Genomic DNA, 20,135 nt, shown 5'->3' on the forward strand with positions numbered 1-20,135 from the left:
AGCCTGCTCGCTAGCCAGGATAGACCCGTCTCAAAAATATAAGACACAGAGTAGTGGAGAAAGACATGTGACGTCAGCCCCTGGGCTTCCCACACATGTGCACACGGGCACGTGCATACCCACACATACCCTCATGTGCACACACACATACATGCATGCACACGAACGCCACATAACTGTCTTCAACTCATCTGCTTGTTCCGTTGCTAATCATCCATTTGTTTGCTTCCATGTGCCAGAGACGGTGACAGGCTCCGTGTGAGCAAGACAGGCTTGGCCCCTTTGGGAACTGCTGCAGTAAGAGAAAGGCGGGTGTCCAATGCAAATCTTGGAATCAGGGAAGAAAGCTTTCTGTCTGATATTTAAGGAAGACTAGAAACAGGCCTGGCTGTGACTCTCGCAATCCGTGTGTATAAAACTAGAGAATAATAGCAACACAATATTCCACTAAAATTCCACTGTGTCCTTACAATACCTAAGCTTTACTTTAAAAACTTGAGAAATGCCATTTGTGGCTGGTTTAAAGATGGGTACGTTGGTTTCTGTTACAATAGAGCTCAGGGCACCTTTATTCTGGTGGAGAATGTTCTAATACCAAGGCTTGAAGGCTCTTTCCGTAGCCAAGCCAGATGTCTCCAGTGCTTCAATTAACATTTATTGACTTTGACTCTATCATAGTCTCTGTTTTTAACAAAAGAATCAAAACACCACACTGATTTCACACACACACACACACACACACACACACACACACACACACACAAATGTTTAAGCAAATTCAGCTAAGTGAAGCAGAACATTAAAGAATTCAATTTGTATTCCTGAGATAAATAGACAGCTATTAAACAGCTTCTAGCAGAAGCTGCAATAGGTTTTCCCGTTCTCTTAAAACGGTCTTTTGGCCGGGCGGTGGTGGTGCACGCCTTTAATCCCAGCACTCGGGAGGCAGAGGCAGGCGGATCTCTGTGAGTTCGAGACCAGCCTGGTCTACAGAGCTAGTTCCAGGACAGGCTCCAAAGCCGCAGAGAAACCCTGTCTCGAAAAACCAAAAAAAATAAAAACGGTCTTTTGGTGCACAGCCCACTGAGTGTAACCCCAATTGGCTTCACCCTCAGCTATCACCGCTGTATTTTTATGGAGTCACTGTTTTTAAACTTTCTTTTAACAGTCTTTCTCAGAATATCAGTGTGCCTGTGGCTCAGCTGGTAGAGCACTTGCCTAGCATCCCCAGCACCCTGTAAACTGGGCATGGGCACCCACCCTGTATCTCAGCACTCAGGAGATGTGAGGATCAGAAGTTCAAGGTCATCCTTTGCTACACAGCCAGTTCGAAGTCAGCCTGGGGTAAAGGCAACGTTGAGGGGGGAGGGAGGAAGAGAGGGGAGGGTATATAGATCTCTGGTGAGGTCTTACCTTTGTTAGAAGCTTTTGGTTTGTGCCGTCGGTGTCTCGGTGTAGGGCTAGGCTGGTAAACCTGCCCCTGTTGATGTCAGCGTGAAGAGATGGAGGGAGACCAGGTGGGGCTTCAGCATTCCCATCTTCAGATGTCCTCTTTGGAGGACGCTAAGTTTACTTTTATAAAGCTGTTTTCAGAAGTTTTTTTTTAAGGATGGTTTTCACTAGCTGACATTAGTAAATATGAAATATTGCTATGCTATTAGGACATATAATTTAAAAGCTGTTTTAATCTTTAAAAAGGATACAATTGGGAGAAACTTGGACAATAGAAAACAGTATAAAGAAAACCCAGAAATTTTCCCATTTTTATTCTACTTAAAACTATTTCAAATCATTCTATTATAGTGTTATTTAATATACAAATCATACTGTTATATGTGAAATAAAGTTTTGGGTTCATTGTAAAGAAAAATAAAGTTTTGACTCTTATATTAGTGCTTTTATTTCCTCTTCAATGCATTGGGCTATTGTGTTTTGTTTTTATTTACCTAATATATTATAGTAGTGTTTTACTTAATTTTTTTTTGATGGCCTCATGTAGCCCACGCTGGCCTTAACCTTCGTATGTACTCAAGGATGACCTTGATTTCTAATTCCCCTGTAGTATTGGGATTAGAGACATGTACTTCTTCTCTCAGTTCATACGGTGCTGGGGATTGAACCCAGGGCTTGATACATGGTAGGCAAGTACTCTACCAGCCCAAGATGGATGATCAGAACTTCAAGGTCATCCTCCCTACTACTGAGGGATTTTAAGGCTAATCTGGGATGTTAAAAATAGAAAAATATTGGTTGAAGAAGATGGACAAGCTTTTTTCCCCAGGTTTCTGCCCTGCCTCTTTGGGTGCCAGAATCATCGATAAGACTAGGTAGGGGCTAAGGTGGGGACCCCTGGCTCCTATTTGACATTTGTGTGTCTCCTGGTCTGGAATTGTAAGCAAATGTCTTTTGTGGGGACATTAGCCAAGGGTTGGGGCATCTATTTCTGCCAACAAGAGAGGCATCTTGGGGAGGGACCTCTAGGACTTGTTTGTTGAGCAGAGTCCCAAACTCACCCCCTCTCCTAACTCTGCTCTCCCCTCTTCTAATGCTGCCAGAGAGCTTGGTCTAGAAGGAAGGGACCCCTCCCGTAGTAGAGCCTGGGGGAATTTGCCTGAATCTTACCACTTGGCTTCTCATTCTTCCTGGGAATTTGTGACTATTGACCCAATTGTCTCTTCCCTAGGGAATTAGGGGCCCTCAGGGAGAAGACCCTTCAATCACCAAAGAGGTAGGATGGAAATCCCGCCCGTGTTGTAGAGCTTCTAGAAGCCATCTATTCAGCAGAGTGAGCTGAGATCTCATCAGGCTGTTGCAAAGACTTATTACATTGACAGTAAAATCCTAATACTACAGTGAATGAATTTAGCACCAAGTGGAGCTGGCTTCAGCCAGTGTCAAAAGAGCTGCATTGGAGCACTCATGCATATGTAAATGGGGTGTCTGGTGCCCTTAAATTCAGACCTACTCTCTTAAACCCAGGAGGTCTTCCTGCTCATGAAGGAGAGAGAAAGCGGGTTCTAGAAGGGAGAGTGAGACGGGGGAGGGGATACATGGTTGCCCCTTGGACCCACTGTCTATCTCTCAGTGACTCCCCTCTCTGCCCTGCTGTGTGCAGTAAGCAAGGGTCTATGTGCTGCCTCTCACGCTGAAGACTGAAAGTGTTATCACCAAGTTCTCACAATTGTGAAAAGCGTGTGCTATACCTCCACTCAAAACAATGGCTGTTCCTCAAGGTTCCCGAGGTCCTAAGGTCATATGATGCATCTGTGGGTTAAAGTGACCCTGGGAAAGTGCCTGGAATGAGAAACCTATTGCCAAGGCCAGGCTGAGGCCCCTGTGTAGGTTTAGAAACGCCAGGACCTGTTGCATGGAGATCCTTGCGTTAGCAGAATTTAATAGAAACTAAATGAAATAGGAGAAAGAGCCTACTACTTCTTCATGTAGTTAATTCAGTCAAGAAACAGGGAATCGTTTTTGTTATTTAAAAAATAAAATTCTATCCTATTCATGTCTATTATTTCTATCCTCCACAAGACCAGAATCACATTCTTGATCCCCACCTCGAGACACATACGCGGGCATCCCTGACAGCTTCCGCAGCTTCTAAAGACAAAGCCCCTGGGCTGCGTGCATCTTCACTTTCTTAAAGATCTAAAAATGGTCTCCAGATATGAGTGGATGGACGTTTTCTGAGTCCATACTCGTTTCTTTCTGATTCAAGCAGTTTAGCCAGGGAGACAACTTCAGTCTTTAAGATGTACTGAGAAATAGTTCAGATGTGCAGAAAAGCATTTGTGATGTGAAGCAACCTTTGAACTCTTGGTTCAGAGCAAGGAGCAAAGGGCAAGCCACACAGATGAAGTTCCATCGACTTCCCAGTCCCCATGTAACTTGAAGCTAACATTGTTCCCATGCTTATGGTTGGTTTTTCGTGTTTCAAGCTTCACATAAAACTCCCTCTGGTCGTGCACTTCTTTGCCATTGTTTTTTTTTTGTACTTTCTAAAATTATAATTTGTTGTTCTACTTTAGCATATACTTAATTTTACTGTGTATATAGAAATATTATTGGGTTTTATTTTCTCTTTTTATTGAAAATAGATTTTTTTTCTCACATAATACATTCTGATTATAGTTTTCCCTTCCTCCACTCCTCCCAGTTCCTCCCCACCTCCTCTTCCATCCAGATCATTCCTTTTCTGTCTCTCATTAGAAACCAAACAGGCATATCGCTCTTTATTTAACTTTTACTTAAACTTTATTAAATATTGCTAAAGTGTGTACAGAGGCTTACACCAACTTAAATACCCATTACCGATGTACAAAACTTTATAACAGTTCTTGTTATTTCCTCTTTGGCATCATCTTGACAGCATTGGAGCATCATTTTCCCATTTATTTACAAAGTGCACTCTTCAGTTTTTGCTTGCATTTCCAGTTATTAGTGAGTCGGAGCCCGCTTATTGGCCAGTTTCCTTCCAACTTGAATAACTAACTCTACCTTTTGATTCCTCTTCTGCCAGGAGGTTGTTGCCATGGTTCCTCGTTACCTCTTGGGCGTTCTGCTTGTGTTCTGAATGCTACCCAGCCCTTAGGAAGATGAAGATACACTGCAGATACTCCCCACCCCCTCACCCCTTGTTCTTTGCTTATAGTTGAACTTGGCTGCAAAGCTGTTGGTCATGTTCATACAGCCGGTCACATTCCTTCAGTAGTTTGTTGTGGGCAGCTTGTCTCAGGAAATAGCTTCCTACCTCAGCCCGGAAGGCTGTTCCTCAGGGTTTTCCTAGGGAACCTCCAAGCTCGGCACTGCCTGTTTTACTCCTTACATGTTTCGGGCTTGGTTTTTCTGTTTTGTGGGAGCTAGATTCCATTTTCTTTCATCTGCAAAACTGTGGTCCTGATGCCATCTATTGAGTAACCCTCTTCTCCATCACTGGCCATGCAAGGACAGTCCATGAGCTTCAGAGTACTGAGGTCCCTGCCTTTCCCGTTGGTCTACTTGACACCCTGGATAAAAGATGGACTGCCTTCATCACCGTAGTTTTACAGAATGTCATCAAAGCAAACTCCTCCACCTCATTCTTCAGACTGACTTGGAGCATTTTTAGAATTTCTGTATTTTTTTCCCCTTCCTCAACTTTGTCCTGACTGGGCATAAACAATAAAATGCCAAAACTTGAGCAAAAGAAGGAAACAAAGCAAAAGTCAGCCAACGTGCTTGCTTTTTAAAAACGCTACCTTTAAACGCATGCTTGCACACAGAGGGTTCTGAAGTAGCGCTCACATTGTACGTCTGTGTCCTGGATCCCTAAGAACGATCGATTGAAAGGTCAGGCTGTCCCTAGAGAAGCCCCCAGAGGGCACTGACTCCATCACAGCACTGGTCTAAGAATGAAGCATTCTTTCTCTAGTTCAAAGGAGACTTTATTTCCCTGTGACATTTCCATAACCTCACGAAGACTCCTTGGTGTTCCGCAGTGTGTTCAGATTGAGACGTTCTTGTATGGATCGCAGGACAAGAGGACCCTGGCCACGCAGCAGACCATAGACACACTGTCCAAGTGAGTCAGCTTCCCTTGCATTTGCTCTAAGTATCACATATCTTCACTAATCAGAACCCGAAGGCTGCCACTAGAAGGTTCTGTGGGCATTTCATTGGCCTCCCACAGCTTATATAGTTAAATGTAAGACTAGGTCCTCTGAGAAGCCAGCTATAAAACATATTCCTTGCCCTAATATTAGAAAGGAATTCATTCTTTAAGAATGTTGAAACACACTCTGGCTTCCTCACAGAGACCGGCCCCTGCAAGTTTGCGTGCCTTGCCTCCGGCGTTCTTCCTTGGGCTGACCTCAGCTCCTGATGGGGCGGGCGGGGCGTGGGGGTGATATCAGAACTGTGGCTTGAAGATTGGCCCTGTGTCTTTTCTCAGCAAAGAGAGAAGCTTGGCACTACCAGGGAGGACCTCCATTGCACGTATTCCCTGGAGGCCTCTGGGCTGAGGGTCAGGTCCCCCTCAGAAAATGACAGAAGTGGCTTCACTGGAGGCACAGACCAGCCAGAAAGGGTACCATTCCCTGTTAGGATGGCATGCGTGAACCAACAAGCCTCCCACCAGAACTTGACAGTCTTTCCTCCTACTGACCTACCTCAGACCTGACTGCCTCAGCTCAGGGAAGATGGCCGCAAGGCATTAAAAGAGGAGAAACGCCGCTGCTCCTGCTGTGACTCTTCCTCACCTGGATCCCCTCTTGAGGCTTCTTCACAGCTGAGGCTGGTGGGAACTGTGGTGCTCTAAGGGGCCAGACTCACCCGTCTTCTTTCTGTCTACAGGATCTCTGAGGTTGCCATTAAGCCGAGGCAATCTCCGAAAACCAAGGCAGCTTTCGGCACCAGCGTCCCTCAGAACACCGTGCCAGGCAAGGCCAAGCACAGTGTGGCAGACTGAGCCCCCCATGTGCCCCAAAGAAAGCTCCACGAAAGACTTGGCATTGCTTTTAGGATGCTGAACAACTCTCTGTCCAACTAGAAGGTGAAATTTAGCAGTTGCTGCAGGTTTTTAAGGCTGTTTGCAACAGCAGTACCCTTGGCTTCCGTATCTCAAGTGTGGACGCCCTTCTGGATGACCTTTTGCTTTGGTTATTTTTTTTTTTGTCACTTTGATAATTTCTCTCACCAAGGAGAATGTCCCCTGTCATCTCTACCGTGTCGGAAAGACTCTTCTGAAGTTGGAGCTTTTTTGCAGGAAAGAGACTGCCCCTGATTGCAGGTAGAGCCCCTGCACAGTCCAGAGCCACCTCTGTTGTAGCAAGACTGCACAAAACCTTCCTTAGAGGAAAGTAATAGGGACCGAGAAGAAAATGCCAATAAAGAGAAACTTGTGCTATTGTTAATTTGTGTGTTTAAAATGAAGACTGGAGTTGGCGATGCGGCTCTATGCCAGAGCGCTTGCCTGGGCTCCTCGAAGCCGGTTATGGTTTGAAAGTGAAATGCCCCTCATAGACTCGTGTTTGAACGCTTGGCCCCCACTGCTCTTGAGGCAAGGGTCTAGTTGGATGAAGTGGGTCATTGGAGATTGGCCTTGAGTAGCCTGAGTCCTACTTTCTATCTACTCTCTGCTTCCAGACCTGCAGACTCTGTGTCTCTGCCTGGTGCTTCGGCAACCTACCTTCCCCACCATGGTGTGTATGTATTTATGTATGTATTATGTATGTAATATATTATTATGTATTATGTGTGTATGTATATATATATACACACACACAGAGGTACATACACATGCATGCACACACGCGCGACAAGCATTCATGCACATGAACACACACATGTGCACGCACATACATCCCTTCCATCTAAAAGCCAGAATAAACCCTTTTGCTTCTTGTTGGTTGTTTGATCGTAGCAATGAGGAAAATAACGCGGAAGATGGGCATTTGGAGCGGCTTCACTGCTGTAGGAGGCCTCACTGTGGTTCTTGGGTGTTTGGAATTGGTTTGCAGGAAGAATATGGAAAGTTTAGAAATAAGGGCAAGAGAGCCTGTGGCATGTTGAACTCAGATTTTTTTTTTGATTTGTGCACATTCTTTTTTTTTAATTGATTTTTATTGAGCTCTACATTTTTCTCTGCTCCCTTCCCTGCCTCTCCCCTCCCCACTTCAACCCTCCCCCAAGGTCCCCATGCTCCCAATTTACTCAGGAGATCTTGTCTTTTTCTCCTTCCCATGTAGATTAGATCTATGTAAGTCTCTCTTAGTGTCTGCATTGTTGTCTAAGTTCTCTGGGATTGTGGTTTATAGGTTGGTTTTCTTTGCTTTATGTTTAAAAACCACCTATGAGTGAGTACATGTGATAACTGTCTTTCTGTGTCTGGGTTACCTCACTCAAAATAATGTTTTCTACCTCCATCCATTTTCCTTCAAAGTTCAAGATGTCATTATTTTTTTCTTCTGTGTATTACTCCATTGTGTAAATGTACCACATTTTCCTTATCCATTCTCCACTCGAGGGGTATTTAGGTTGTTCCCAGGTTCTGGCTATGACAAATACTGCTATGAACATAGTTGAACACTGAGCACAGATCTCAATGGAGCATCCTGGTGGGATTCCAGAAGACCAGGATGCTAGGACAGATCCTGACGATAGAGGACAATAAGGGCTCTAGAAGGACCTGGACAAAAGGCCTCCGTTCCACATTATAACAAAGACTGTCTGCATTCGGCCCGTGTTCCAAGAGCTCACACGAGCCTAAATTTAAAGGTAATGGACTAGTGTGTCTGGCGGAGGAAACCCTTAGGAAGGAGAGAATTCAGGTGTGGTATAGTCGCTGCTCAGTGTCCTTATCCAGCGAGAGCAACACGTGGAGCAGAGGACATGAAAGATGGGACAATTAGTGGGGAAAGAATGAATTCAAGCTAGAGATAAGGTAGGTAAAAAGCAGCTTGGCTGTTAAAGGGTTAAAGGGTGACAGCAGGGCCCTTGTCTTCCTCAGGAGTGTGGCAGCTCAGCAGGCTAATAGCTCTTCTCCCCAGCCTCTGGCCTGTGGGATGGCAGCAAGGTACACAATCATTTGTGGCCACCGTAGAGTGTCCTAGCTAGCTGAAGACATGTGCTTCAACACAGCTAGTGGGAAAAGCATTTTAAAAACAGAGGCTGCCATGGGCTTCCTTGTCCCTGAAAGTTTATGTCTGAAGCCTTAACCCCCCAGTAATGACATCTGGAGATAGACTGTGGCAGCGGGGGGGGGGGGGGGGGGGCGCTGGTAGGTAAGAGCAATGTCCTTACAAAGTGGACCAAGAGAAGCGATCTCTCTCCCTGCTCCCTGAAGACAACTCTAAGGCGGCTGTCTATAAGTCAGGAAGCAAGCACTCACCTAGTAGAAGCAAATTCGTTAGCATTCTTGGCTTGTAGTCTCAGAACTCGAGAACTCGGGAATAAACGTGTTGCTGAAGCCACGCAGCAGCACACCCAGAGACACATGATGTCTGATCTGTTACTTCATGCTTTCTGAATTTCTTGGGATGTATGTTAGAATCACAGAGAACAACCTCCTTTTTAAACATGAATTCCTGCCCCCAGGAGCGGTGGAAACAGTGAGGGTGCTGGTTACCTTGTTATTTGTTTTCTTTTGCTTTTGTCAATTTGGTGCAAAGCGGGTAGGGGGATTCATCTGGAAGAGGGAATCCCAGTTGAGAAAATGTCTCCATGACCTGATCTGCAGGCATGTCTGTGGGGGATGTCTATGATTAATAACTGATGTGGGTGTTGCCACCCCTGGGCAGGTAGTCCAACATTATCTAAGAAAGCAGGCTGAGGGGCTGGAGAGATGGCTCAGTGGTTAAGAGCATTGCCTGCTCTTCCAGAGGTCCTGAGTTCAATTCCCGGCAACCACATGGTGGCTCACAACCATCTGTAATGAGGTCTGGTGCCCTCTTCTGGCCTGCAGGCATACACGCAGACAGACTATTGTATACATAATAAATAAATAAATATTTTTTTTTTTTAAAAAAGAAAGAAAGCAGGCTGAGCTGGCCATGGACAGCAAGCCAGAAAGCAACCTTCTCCCACAGCCTCTGCTTCACATCCTGCCTCCAGGTTCCTGGGCTGCTTGAGTGGCTGCCTTGGCTATCCCTCAGTGATAGGCTATGATCTGTGCAGGGAAGTCAAATGAGCCTTTTCCTCCCCAAAGTAGCTTTGAGTCACTGTTTTTATTCCAGCAGCAGAAAAGTAACTAACAGTGCATGCTGTCATGTCCCCACCAGTGCCGTTAGCTCCCACCAGAGAGAAGAAATACAACCATTTGTGTTCTTGTGTTGATAAAAGACTAGATTATAGACCGACAACAAACAGTCACCCGCTTCTCTGTTTTAAGCTGCTAGATTTATTTTATTTTTTGGCAAGATACTAAGAAATGGCCATGGGTAACCTTACAAACTGTGTTTTGAGTTAACCAGCTGTCCAGCTCCTGCCCAAGACAACGCTGGTTTTAGCGCTGAAGAACTGTACCTTGGCACCCTCCTCCATCCTGGGCAGAATGGGTAGCTGTTTCCTCCTGCTGGCAACCATCTTCCAGGCTGTGATGACATTTTAGTGCCAACTGTCAAGTCCCCACTTGGAGACAAGCTAGTCACTGCGCACTCTCTAGTCCATGCCTACAATACAGGGTTCTACTCTCAGGGGAACTGGAGAACTGAAGTTTCCATCCGTGACCTTTCTAATAACTCAGGGCTACCATGGGAACATGGACAGAAACTCAGGTTGGCTTTCACTCGAGTCTGAAAGAACCACACAAAACCGGCCGGAAGACATTCTCTGTAGGAACGATGCTGATATTTTTCCCCCCCTCAGATCTTTATTTCTACACATTCTTGTGACAGGTCCCTTTGCAGGGAACAGGAGGTTAGCAAAAAATAAGCTTCTTAGGTAATTCTAAATAAACACTTTAAATAAACTATCCAAACAACCAGTGGAAAACTGAGAAACATTCAGCGTCTTGTCGTCTCAACAATAACAAACTGGGAGAGACTAGGCGTGGCCCCACCCTCCCTGCCCTACCGCAGTGTTGATCTGACTCCAGACTGACTGGGCTCAGAAACCTGCAGGGAAGTTTTTAGACGTCAGCTGCAGTGTCTATGCCTCCCTTCACTGCCTACACAGCTGCTACAATAACATCAGGGTAAGAGCCCTGCCCTTAGTGACCTGGATACCCAGTAACCAATGACAGCTGAGGATTCCTCCATTCTGGTAAATACTCCGAGCAGAACCTGCCTTGCGCATTCGAGCTTTAGCAATGAAAATGAATATTTAACACTAAGACCTTTATTTTTTTCAAATTGAGTAAAAGTGGCCATGATATTGACACCCTGCTCATACTAGCATGCACGTGCAAGTTCATGGACTAAAACGATGGCGCCCACCTAAGCCCACTCAGACTCATCATAAACTCGACATTGTCACTCTGGCTCATGTCATTACACCGAGGCCGTCACCTCGACCACATCCTAGTAACTCACTCAGACTTGCTGATTACGGCAAAAATCCATCAGCCCATCTCTGACGGTATTCGAAATGACAGGCCGAGGCAGTGACTTCTGGATCAGGCTGACAACCATGAGTTCATCTTTATGGGTAAACAAAGGCTTCAATCTCCCGTTCAAATGCGCTCGCTTCCTGGACCCTGATGCAAGGCGTTTGAGAAGCAGATCGTCTTAAGCCAAGCTGCATCTCTCTTCTACTCAGCAATGAAAAAAAACCTCACTCTCCTCCGCCCAGCTGCTGGAACCAGAGCGGGAGACAGGCACACAGGGAGGGAGGCCTTCCTGTACCACACTCCTCCCCTCCCGAAGATGGCATCATCGTGGATCCATCTTGCTTGGTGCCCTACAGGCAGGTCTGTGGCCTGGGTTCAAAAGCATGGTTCAGCTGTATCAGAGCTGCTATTCTAAACTCACAGAATGTTGCACCGTAGAGGCCACTTTTATATGATGCTGGATCTTCAGCATTGGGGGTTTTCAAAACAATATCCATGTATAAAAGAACAATTCCAAATGAGCATATCATCCTATTAAACTCAGTGGTGCACAGTTTCAGGCCCATGATTTTTGGTCCATGTGGCCTTTGTCATTGGACAGAACCAGTCCTGGATGATAGATTGCATGGTTGCATGGGGGGCTCTTAGTTCCTTCCCCTAAACAGTTAAATCCCCCCACCCCACCCCCTCGTACTTTCTGTTCCAAGTGCAAAAAGCTTTTCTGAGGCTTGTATATGGCCACTGTTTTTTTTTTATCCTTCATTCCAGGAGCTCAGAAAGACCTCCAGCCCACGAGAGGTGAGTTCAGAATGACTTACTCGGGAGGCACCAGCTGCTTTGTGCTTCTGTGTCCCTGCCAGTCCAGCTGCAGGCTAAACCTCTGTACTCCCTTCACTGCCTACACAGCTGCTTCTTCCCAGTGAGAGCCAATGTTCTGGTCATAAGGGTTACAGCACAAAGCGGCTCAGAACACAGGGCCTAGCCCAGTGGTCCTCACTCCTCTTAATGCCGCGACCCTTCAATACAGTTCCTCATGTTGTGGTGACTCCCCCCCCAACCATAAAATTATTTTCACTGCTACTTCAGAATTGCCATTTTGCTACTGTTATGCATCACAATGCAAGAGCCTGTGGTTTCCAATGGTCTTAGGCGACCCCTGTGAAAGGGTCACAACCCACATGAGGGAGGAACTGCTGCTCTAGTAGGAGGAGCTTCCCCAGGGCTTGGGTCAACACAAAAGGTGTCCTGCTATCTCACAGCCTAGTATTGTAAAGACTGACTGGAGACTATGCCGTTAGCAATCCTCATCCTCAGCTGGCCATGCTGACAAATCTGTATAATCAGGACAGTCACGTGACCTGAACCACCAACAAGAGACCACAGCTGTGCTTTCCAGAAAGAACTCTCGGCCTTCCTTTTCCTAAAGTTCTGTGCATAGAAAGCAAGTTATTCAATTTGAAATTAATTTTAAATCTCTGATACGTAGCTGTTTATTAAACCATCTAGTAGATTTTTTTTAAAACATAGTCTTGCTTATTACTTTCTATAATATTTCTTTGTTTTGTTTCTTAAGACAGGGTTTCTCTATATAGCCTTGGCTGCCCTGGAACTGACTCTGTAGACCAGGCTGGACTTGAACTCACAGAGATCTGCCTGCCTCTGCCTCCTGAGTACTGGGATTGAAGGCGTGCACCACCACTGCCCTGCCTGGCTAAAATTTATTTCTGTTTTTATTTGTGTGTGTGTGTGTGTGTGTGTGTGTAGATATGTGCACATGAGTGTGGGTGCCTACAGAGGCCAAAAAGGACATCGGATCCCCTGGAGCAGGAATTGCAGGTGGATGTGAGCCGCCTGATGTGGGTGCTGGGAACTGAACTCAGGTCCTCCGCAAGAGCAGTGCAGGCTCTTAACCACTGGGCCATCTCTCCAATCCTTCTATAATTTCTTTTTGAAAAGACTTAGGAAAGAGAAAAATTCATGTATTTTTCCTTCCCAGTGTTAGTTTACTGTTTGATATTAGCACATGCAAACAAAACCTACCCTTAAGCATATTATTTTAATCTGGTTAATGTTAAGGTGTCTTGCTTCAGATAAACAGTAGCGCCACAGTAGTAATAAGTCACGCCTGTGACCTGGTGCAAAACTCGCAAAACTCTCCCCGCACGTGGAGAGAAAGCTTTAGAGAAAGGAACTTTTTAAGACTAAAAAGATGAAAAAGCATCTGCCAAAGTCCCAACTCAATTGTAAAATCTCAAAGCCTTTAAAAGGCCAGAGTCGATCTCAAACCTTTACAAATGAATTCTAAAGCAAACCGACTCAGCCTAGGGTTCTCTAAATAATGGTATTGATACCCAGCCTCCCCCTCCTCCGTACAGTTAGTAGAGGATTTGTATATTGGTACATTAAAGGCTTTGAATAGCGATATGTTTCCAAAGTGCCATTTAAGACAAGATCGTTCTGCTTATCAAAACCACCCATCATCCTCCTCCTCCTCGTTGTCTAGATAGACAAGGGCCACTTTCTTCTCGTCGGAAGCCACCGACCTTTGGTCTACCATTCTCTGCGGCTGCACAGTCTTGTCAAATCCAGCCTGCTCCGTGCCTTTCTCATCCCCAGCGGAGGCCTCAGAGCTCATGGTGGCTGCCTGCTCGTTCCTACTGGGAGCGATTCTCCAGCCACCATGCTCAGACACACTGCGAGCTTCCACTTCTGACCCTGCGTCTCGGGTCCAGCTGCGGACGGCTCTTGTGTTACTCACGTCCATCTGAAAGGTAAATGAAGTTTCTTTGGGCCCTGGTGCGATGGGACTTAGTGTGTTCCTGTCACCAGCTACCCCACCTAGCTCAGGGGAGGCCGCCGAGCCATCCAGTACAAATGTTTTAGACAGGGGTCCACGGATGACAAAGCGTTCAGAGGGTCCCTTCTCAGAAGGGCCTATCTGAATGTGTTTAAAGGATCTGCTGGTGCCTGCTGTCCCCTCTGCTTCTGTGTCCCCCGAACTGCCCGGAGGGAACTCAGGAATGACTGTTTGGAATGTATTCTCTTTGTTCCCAAGGATTTCTCTACCCGAGGTGACACCGTGAGTGACCTGGGTCACACCTGCCGAGCCCTCCACAAGGACCACACCTTCCGAGGCCCTGAATTCCAGTGTCTGTGGGGCTATCAGCTTGGAGGTTTGGTGCCTCTGAGGCCCAATGTCAATGTGCTGGATAGAGGTACTCCTCCCTAGAGACACTTGGGTGTTCCCAGAATCCTCTTCGACCCTCCACTCCACTTTGTCTGAGATGGGAGCTACGAACTGGATTTCCTCTCTGAGCCCTTCTTTAGGGCCTAACTGGAGATGCCTAACGAAAGTCTGGGTGCCCACCACCTCTTCAGTCGCAAAGCTACCACCAACCTGGGCTGTCCCAGAAGTAGGACCCAGAAAATGAATTTCCTTTTCTACATGAAACTGCTCAGAGTCAGACATTCTGTGGTTCCTGGATATGTCTGCTTCCTCAGACGGTTCTGCTGGGCCAGGCTCTCCTGTACCTCCTGCCTCCCGCCAGGTAGGCAGAGAGCCTTGGAAGGTGATTTCGGTGGACACGTGACTTTGATGGGGACCCAGTGTAACATGCCTCACAGAGCGGCTAGTTCCCTCAGAGCTGGCTGCCTCACGGAAGTCCCCACTTACCTCCACCACCTGTGCGGTGGGTCCTCCGTAGGACGCCTGCTCAGTCCCCCACATTTCTGTGGGGCCTAGTTTAACATGCCTCACAGACTGGCTTATATTCTCTAGCACATGAGACTGTGCAAAACCTGTTGGGCTGGTGACTTCCACGGTGGCCGACACCGGGCCCTGGGTAACGCGCTGATCTGAGCTGTGGGGAGACCAATCAGCATCCTCTTTCTCACCAGATGGGCTATACAGTTGCCTGGTGGCCCAGCGCTTGAAGAGAGTGCCCCCAGCAGACACCTCCTCCTCTCCATCTTCCCTGTCTGGGCTTCTAGGCATTGGGCTGGAGCGCTTGGTCAAACTCTCTCTTACCACTGACTCCACAGCCCTCTCTATCTCCCCAGCTTCATCTCTGCTCAGTTCCTCCAGGTCTAACTGATCTGCATCCACGGTCTGTGAGAGGTTGACTTCAGCCATCAAGGTCACAGAACCACTCGCAGGGCTCTGGACTTTCTTCACGTCCACAGAGACACTCCCTGGCTCTCCTTGACCCGGTCTGGTCAGAGCAGACAGCTCCTCCTTCATGCGCTCAGGCAAGGTCTCTTCCAGCTGCCCGATGACCTCCACCATCTGGTGCCGGGGCTCGCTGGAGAAGACACCCTTGATGGAGGTATGGAATTCATGTGGTATTTTGATTTCTTTCTCAATGACTGTGGGTTCTGCGTGCAATTCGCCACTAGCTTCTTCCTTCAAGTGGGCAGAACCAACGGCACCACCCAGGGAAGGTGCTGGAACCTCCAGGACCTTCACGTGCTTCTCTTTCTCTGTGTCATCTCTTGCTTTCCTTCTCCAAGGCCCCTGCACAATTTCATCTTGCCACGAGTACCGGATGGTGGACTCTTCTTCTATGTGGATTTGCCCGTACACTGAGCCATCATCTTCTCTATCATGTCCCCCAGGGTACTCATCTGGGGTAGACACAAAGTAACTCTGCTCTCCCTCCGAGTCACCTGCCTCCGTCACTTCTTCCACATGAGGGATGCTCCCCTGGGGCTGCTTGGTCCTTTGACGTTGATGCACCGAGAATGCCTCATGGGTCTCTTCATGACCATCCTCTTCCTCAACAAAGCCCTTGGGGCTGGGAGACACATCATCGACTTCTTCCACATGGAAGGGGGTAGGAAACTCTACTGTCCCTCCACCGGTGTAGCTCACGGGCTCTTCCACAATCTCCACATTGACGACTTTGGCTCTCCCCTCCCTTCCTTTCAGACCAATGTTGATCATCTCTCCTATCATCTTCTCAGCTGACTTGCCCTTCAGTCCCACTTCCTTGACCTCCTTGCTTAAAAGGTACTCCAGGCCGGCTTCATCAGAAACATCAACGTCTTCCGTCAGCTTCGACTCCAGCACGATTTCCGTCTTGGTTTTCCCACTGCCGGGGAGTTCTTTCCTGTCCACGTAAGTGACCTTCGTGTCTGGCAAAGAGCTGTCATTCCCTTCAGCGTCTGGAGCCTGAGTGAACTGCTTAAGGATGGTGGTGACAATGTTTTCGGCTATGGTCTCCGTCCTAGAATCACTTTGCAGGGAACCGGCAGCATCCTGGGTATCCAACCGGAACTTGGTCTCTTTCATTTCTGCTGCTCTTCCCTTACTGTCGCCAGCATCCTTCCTTCCGGATGACAACAAGTTTTTCGTGGACACTTCTGATCTGCTGCCCTGGGATACTTCTAGACTGATGGGTACTTCCCTTTCCTTCACACTTCTCTCCTTCGGTGATTTCTTCTCTTTGGGCTCGTCCCTCTGCTGGCTTTCTCTCGCTCTTGCATCTCTGTCTAACTTGGTCAGCTCTTCCCATCTCAAGTTTCTTTCCTCTGAGCCCTTCTCCTTAGAATCAAACATCTTCTCTTCTGGCTTTAATTTGACGACTCCCGATCTGTCCCTTTCTTGTTCCCTAGTGGCTTTCACTTCTAATTTCTTTCCCAAAATGACAGTTCTGTCATTTGACTGAGCGTTGTTCTTGGCACCTGCTGCCACATTGCCCCGGTGATCTTTGTGTGACTCTCTGGTGACAATGGACTCTGTGGTCACCCTTATGGGGGTGTCCCTGGTGCCTTCAACTTTGGATCTATCAGAGAATGTTTTCACTTGAGCATCCGTGTTTCTCAGAAGGCCGGGGGTTGGAACAGCAGGCCTGAGACTGGCTTGACCACTGGCAGTTTTCTCGAGGGATTTTTGCTGCAGGGTTGTAGCCGAGGAAGAATACCCAGAGGTCAGGAAGCCCCTTCTACTCTCAACAGCCGTGGTTGTCTGTGATTCAAGGTGCCCTGGCCTTGCAGAATGCAGAGCTGAGCTATGATTTACAGCTGCCCACGGTGTTTTTTGCCTGGGAAATAGATTTTTCTCATTTTTCCTCTGAATGACTGAGCTGGTGTAGCGGTAGGATGCATTTCTGGACGCTGTGAAAATTGAACAAACAGTTCATTTAGACGACAGGCATCATTCTTTTCGCCCTAAAAGCATTGCTGTAGGTCATCTCGTATGTCAGTATAAAATATACTATTATTACAGAAAGGACCTTTTCAAGACAATACTTTGATTCCCTACATTATCCTTGGGTTGTTCTAGAACTCCCGTCACAATAAGATACTGCCCCACAAATACCTCCGCCTAACATTCTTCCCCAGCCGCAGGTCTTAGAATACTCCCTCAGCTTAAGAGAACAATCAAAGGTCTGAGTGTAGAGTGTGCCGAGTGGGCCAGAGAGGTCAGAAGCCTTGGGTTTTCTGGTTAAATTTTCACAGTATTATGGTCTTCAGAATCATCAATTCTGACTGTGTTGAGGAAAGTTTACCGACTTCAGCAGAGAAGAGCTCTGTAATTACAAAGGATATAGTTACTGGACGCTGAACAGCACATCCCTCCACTCAGGTGCTAGGCCGCAGGGATGGAAGACTTTAGATTTCCTAAGCTGCCCTGTATGCTTATACTTGATGAGGTATAGTTTAAAAATCAAAGCAGTTCTCAGAGTGCCCCCTGAACTAACGGCATCCCCCTGGAGTCAGCCTTGGGGCTTCCAGTTATACTCAGGGTCATTCCCAGACAGTGGGAATCTTCAGGTGCACAAACACCAGGGTAACAGGCTCTTCCGAGTGTCAACTGAGTTAAAACATGACCAAGGTACCAACCACTCCGAGAGCGTTTCTTAGTGTCCACCACACCCCATCTGGCTGGGCACCTCTCTATCCCTCCCTCACGGCAATGGAGCCTAGAGGCCTCACTGGGACAGGTTCCCAAGATACCGGGAAAGAGCCCAGGCTGCATCATTGTTTACAAAGATTTCTTTTTCCGGTTAATTCACTGATCCTAATCTAGAAACCCCAGAAGACAAACCCCCACAGTCAGTAGGAGATATGCAGGCTCCCAGGCTAGTGTTAGGTCCCTCATGTCATAGGCAGCAGCCAACATTATTTCAGGGCACATTTTAAAAGGCCACTAAGTGCACTAATAAGTATCGATCCGTTTACTAGGCAACCATCTGCAGGTTGAGTCCATAAATAGTTAATGAGCAGCTATACTATGCAGGAAACACAACTACTTATAGAGACTGACCCACAACTAGGCTCCTTTATTCCACAGCATCTTTCTTTAGCATAATACCTAAGCATTAAGACAACTTAGTTCATAAAGGTGAGGTACGCATACTGTTCAAGCAGCTTGAAGAACAATGGACGAATAGATCAAGTTAGCAGAGATACCTACGTGTCTTCTTCCTGACTCTAAAGCCACGCATGGCTAGCAAAATATCACCAAATCCCATGCTTAGAATGCTAGTCCTCCCAGGAATTTGGTCCTTGGCCCTTCATTTCTCTCTTCTAACCTCAGGTTGTATATTAGACTTCCAGACACATAGCCACAGGTTAAAATTTTAGTAAACCTTGAAACCTGGCCGGTGACAGCTCTTCTTTCCTGGATGTCAGGTAGGCCAGCCAATGGCTACTTGCATGGATCTCTCCATTTTCTTTCAGACTTACTCTCAAAATGAGGACACAAGCTTGTTGACTGTTACTTAAAGACAAAAATCCCTTCTAGTCATAGGTGATTAGAACCACGGTTCAGAGGCTGAACCCCCGGGACCTGGCAAATCAGAGACGTGGCTAACAGGGGCAGTGAAGCCATGAACGCCACTGAAGAAGGGACATGATGGGCCTCGTAGGTGCTGGGTTCCAAAGGTGCCCAACCTGTGGGCTCTCTCCCCACACCCGGGTTAACTAAAGATCGCAATGATTTCAGATGAAATGTCTATACGGAACACATGCAGACTGTTTTCCTGTCACCCCCCCTGAGCAATGCAGCGTGACAGCAATTTACATGGCGCACACATGGTACTGCATACGCTAAGTAACGTAGAGGGGATTTGAAGTCTGCAGGAGGATGTACAAGTCCTGTAACATCTTAGACAAGGAACTTGTGCATCTGCGAACTTGGTTATGAAGAGATGTCCTGGAGACAGTCTCCCCCAGACACCAAGGAAGACTTACGCTGGGCATCCATATGTCTTTTAACCTGACACTGCTTAGCCAGAATCCCTTTAAATGTTCAGCAGGCTTAATATTTCATTTAAAAGTTATCTTACAGATTTTGAAGGTCTTCCAAAGGAGCATACTAAGCTCTCTTATGCCAGATCTACTGCTGTAGGAATAAAAGGCCTAATCCGAAGCTTTGGGCCCAGACTACGACAGGACACCTTCCGGACTTGCTACTCCAACCTAAATTGGCAGAGTAGTGTCATTGTAACCCGGTAGGGTTGCACTTTCCAGTGTGCTGGCTACCTGCTATCCAAAATAATAATTTTGGATGTTAGTTTCAGCCATAACTGTTTGGTCTGGAAAAAGAAAATGGCCCCTTCTGTGGGTATAATGAACACATGCACATCCTCACCACCCTGCTTTGGGTGCTGCTCCTCAGAGAGGAAGTACCTCCGAGTATTATCTATACAGGCAGAAAATTCCAGTGACTGCTTCCAAGGCCATTCTGATCCACGCTGTAATTTAAAGTCTATCCCGTTCAACTAAAACCTAGTTGGTACTTAAAACTCTGATGAACTATTCGTTATCTAGGAAACAGTTTGTTTTCCTCAACCCTCTCTGTCTAGATAATAAACCCTCCTCCCTCTGCAGAGTGGGCAGCTCTGACGGGAAGCATTTTAACACTGCAGCGCTAACAAACACAGCCTCTAGCATTTACCTTGCGGCATGTTTTCAATGTCCTTCCTCCAGATCAGTATCTCCGGATTGCTTTCCCCTTCCAACAAGGCCCTGCAAGAAAGTTATTTTTAAAACAGTTTAGTATAGAGTGAAAGAGAGAAAAACGGTTTTCGTCAAATACGTCGGGCAATATTTTGTCAGTGGTCATACCACCACAGGACCATGCGTTTAGGACCTGTGCCTGGAG

General features: G+C 46.9%; 2 protein-coding genes across 4 annotated transcripts in view; one reads left to right on the forward strand and one right to left on the reverse strand.

Moving 5' to 3' along the window:
* Positions 1-7,383, forward strand: part of Ttc23 (tetratricopeptide repeat domain 23) — a 72,838-nt gene extending 65,455 nt beyond the window's left edge. Inside the window, exons 10-12 of one of the 2 annotated variants that reach the window (XM_075952944.1) lie at positions 2,684-2,728; positions 5,481-5,563; positions 6,334-7,383. In XM_075952944.1, the coding sequence (XP_075809059.1) occupies positions 2,684-2,728; positions 5,481-5,563; positions 6,334-6,448 (243 nt within the window). In that variant the 3' untranslated portion in view covers positions 6,449-7,383. The remainder of the gene's footprint in view (positions 1-2,683; positions 2,729-5,480; positions 5,564-6,333) is intronic. The other variant, XM_075952945.1, reaches the window with a different exon arrangement.
* Positions 7,384-9,854: 2,471 nt separating this feature from the next.
* Synm (synemin) overlaps positions 9,855-20,135 on the reverse strand; it is a 32,256-nt gene continuing 21,975 nt past the window's right edge. Inside the window, exons 3-5 of one of the 2 annotated variants that reach the window (XM_075952943.1) lie at positions 19,929-19,999; positions 14,700-17,140; positions 9,855-13,790 (exon numbers count right to left, since the gene is read on the reverse strand). In XM_075952943.1, the coding sequence (XP_075809058.1) occupies positions 13,491-13,790; positions 14,700-17,140; positions 19,929-19,999 (2,812 nt within the window). In that variant the 3' untranslated portion in view covers positions 9,855-13,490. Of the gene's footprint in view, positions 17,141-19,928; positions 20,000-20,135 lie in introns of both variants that reach the window. The other variant, XM_075952942.1, reaches the window with a different exon arrangement.

Source organism: Microtus pennsylvanicus, chromosome 18 (assembly GCF_037038515.1).
Source record: "Microtus pennsylvanicus isolate mMicPen1 chromosome 18, mMicPen1.hap1, whole genome shotgun sequence".
Classification (NCBI taxonomy): domain Eukaryota; kingdom Metazoa; phylum Chordata; class Mammalia; order Rodentia; family Cricetidae; genus Microtus; species Microtus pennsylvanicus.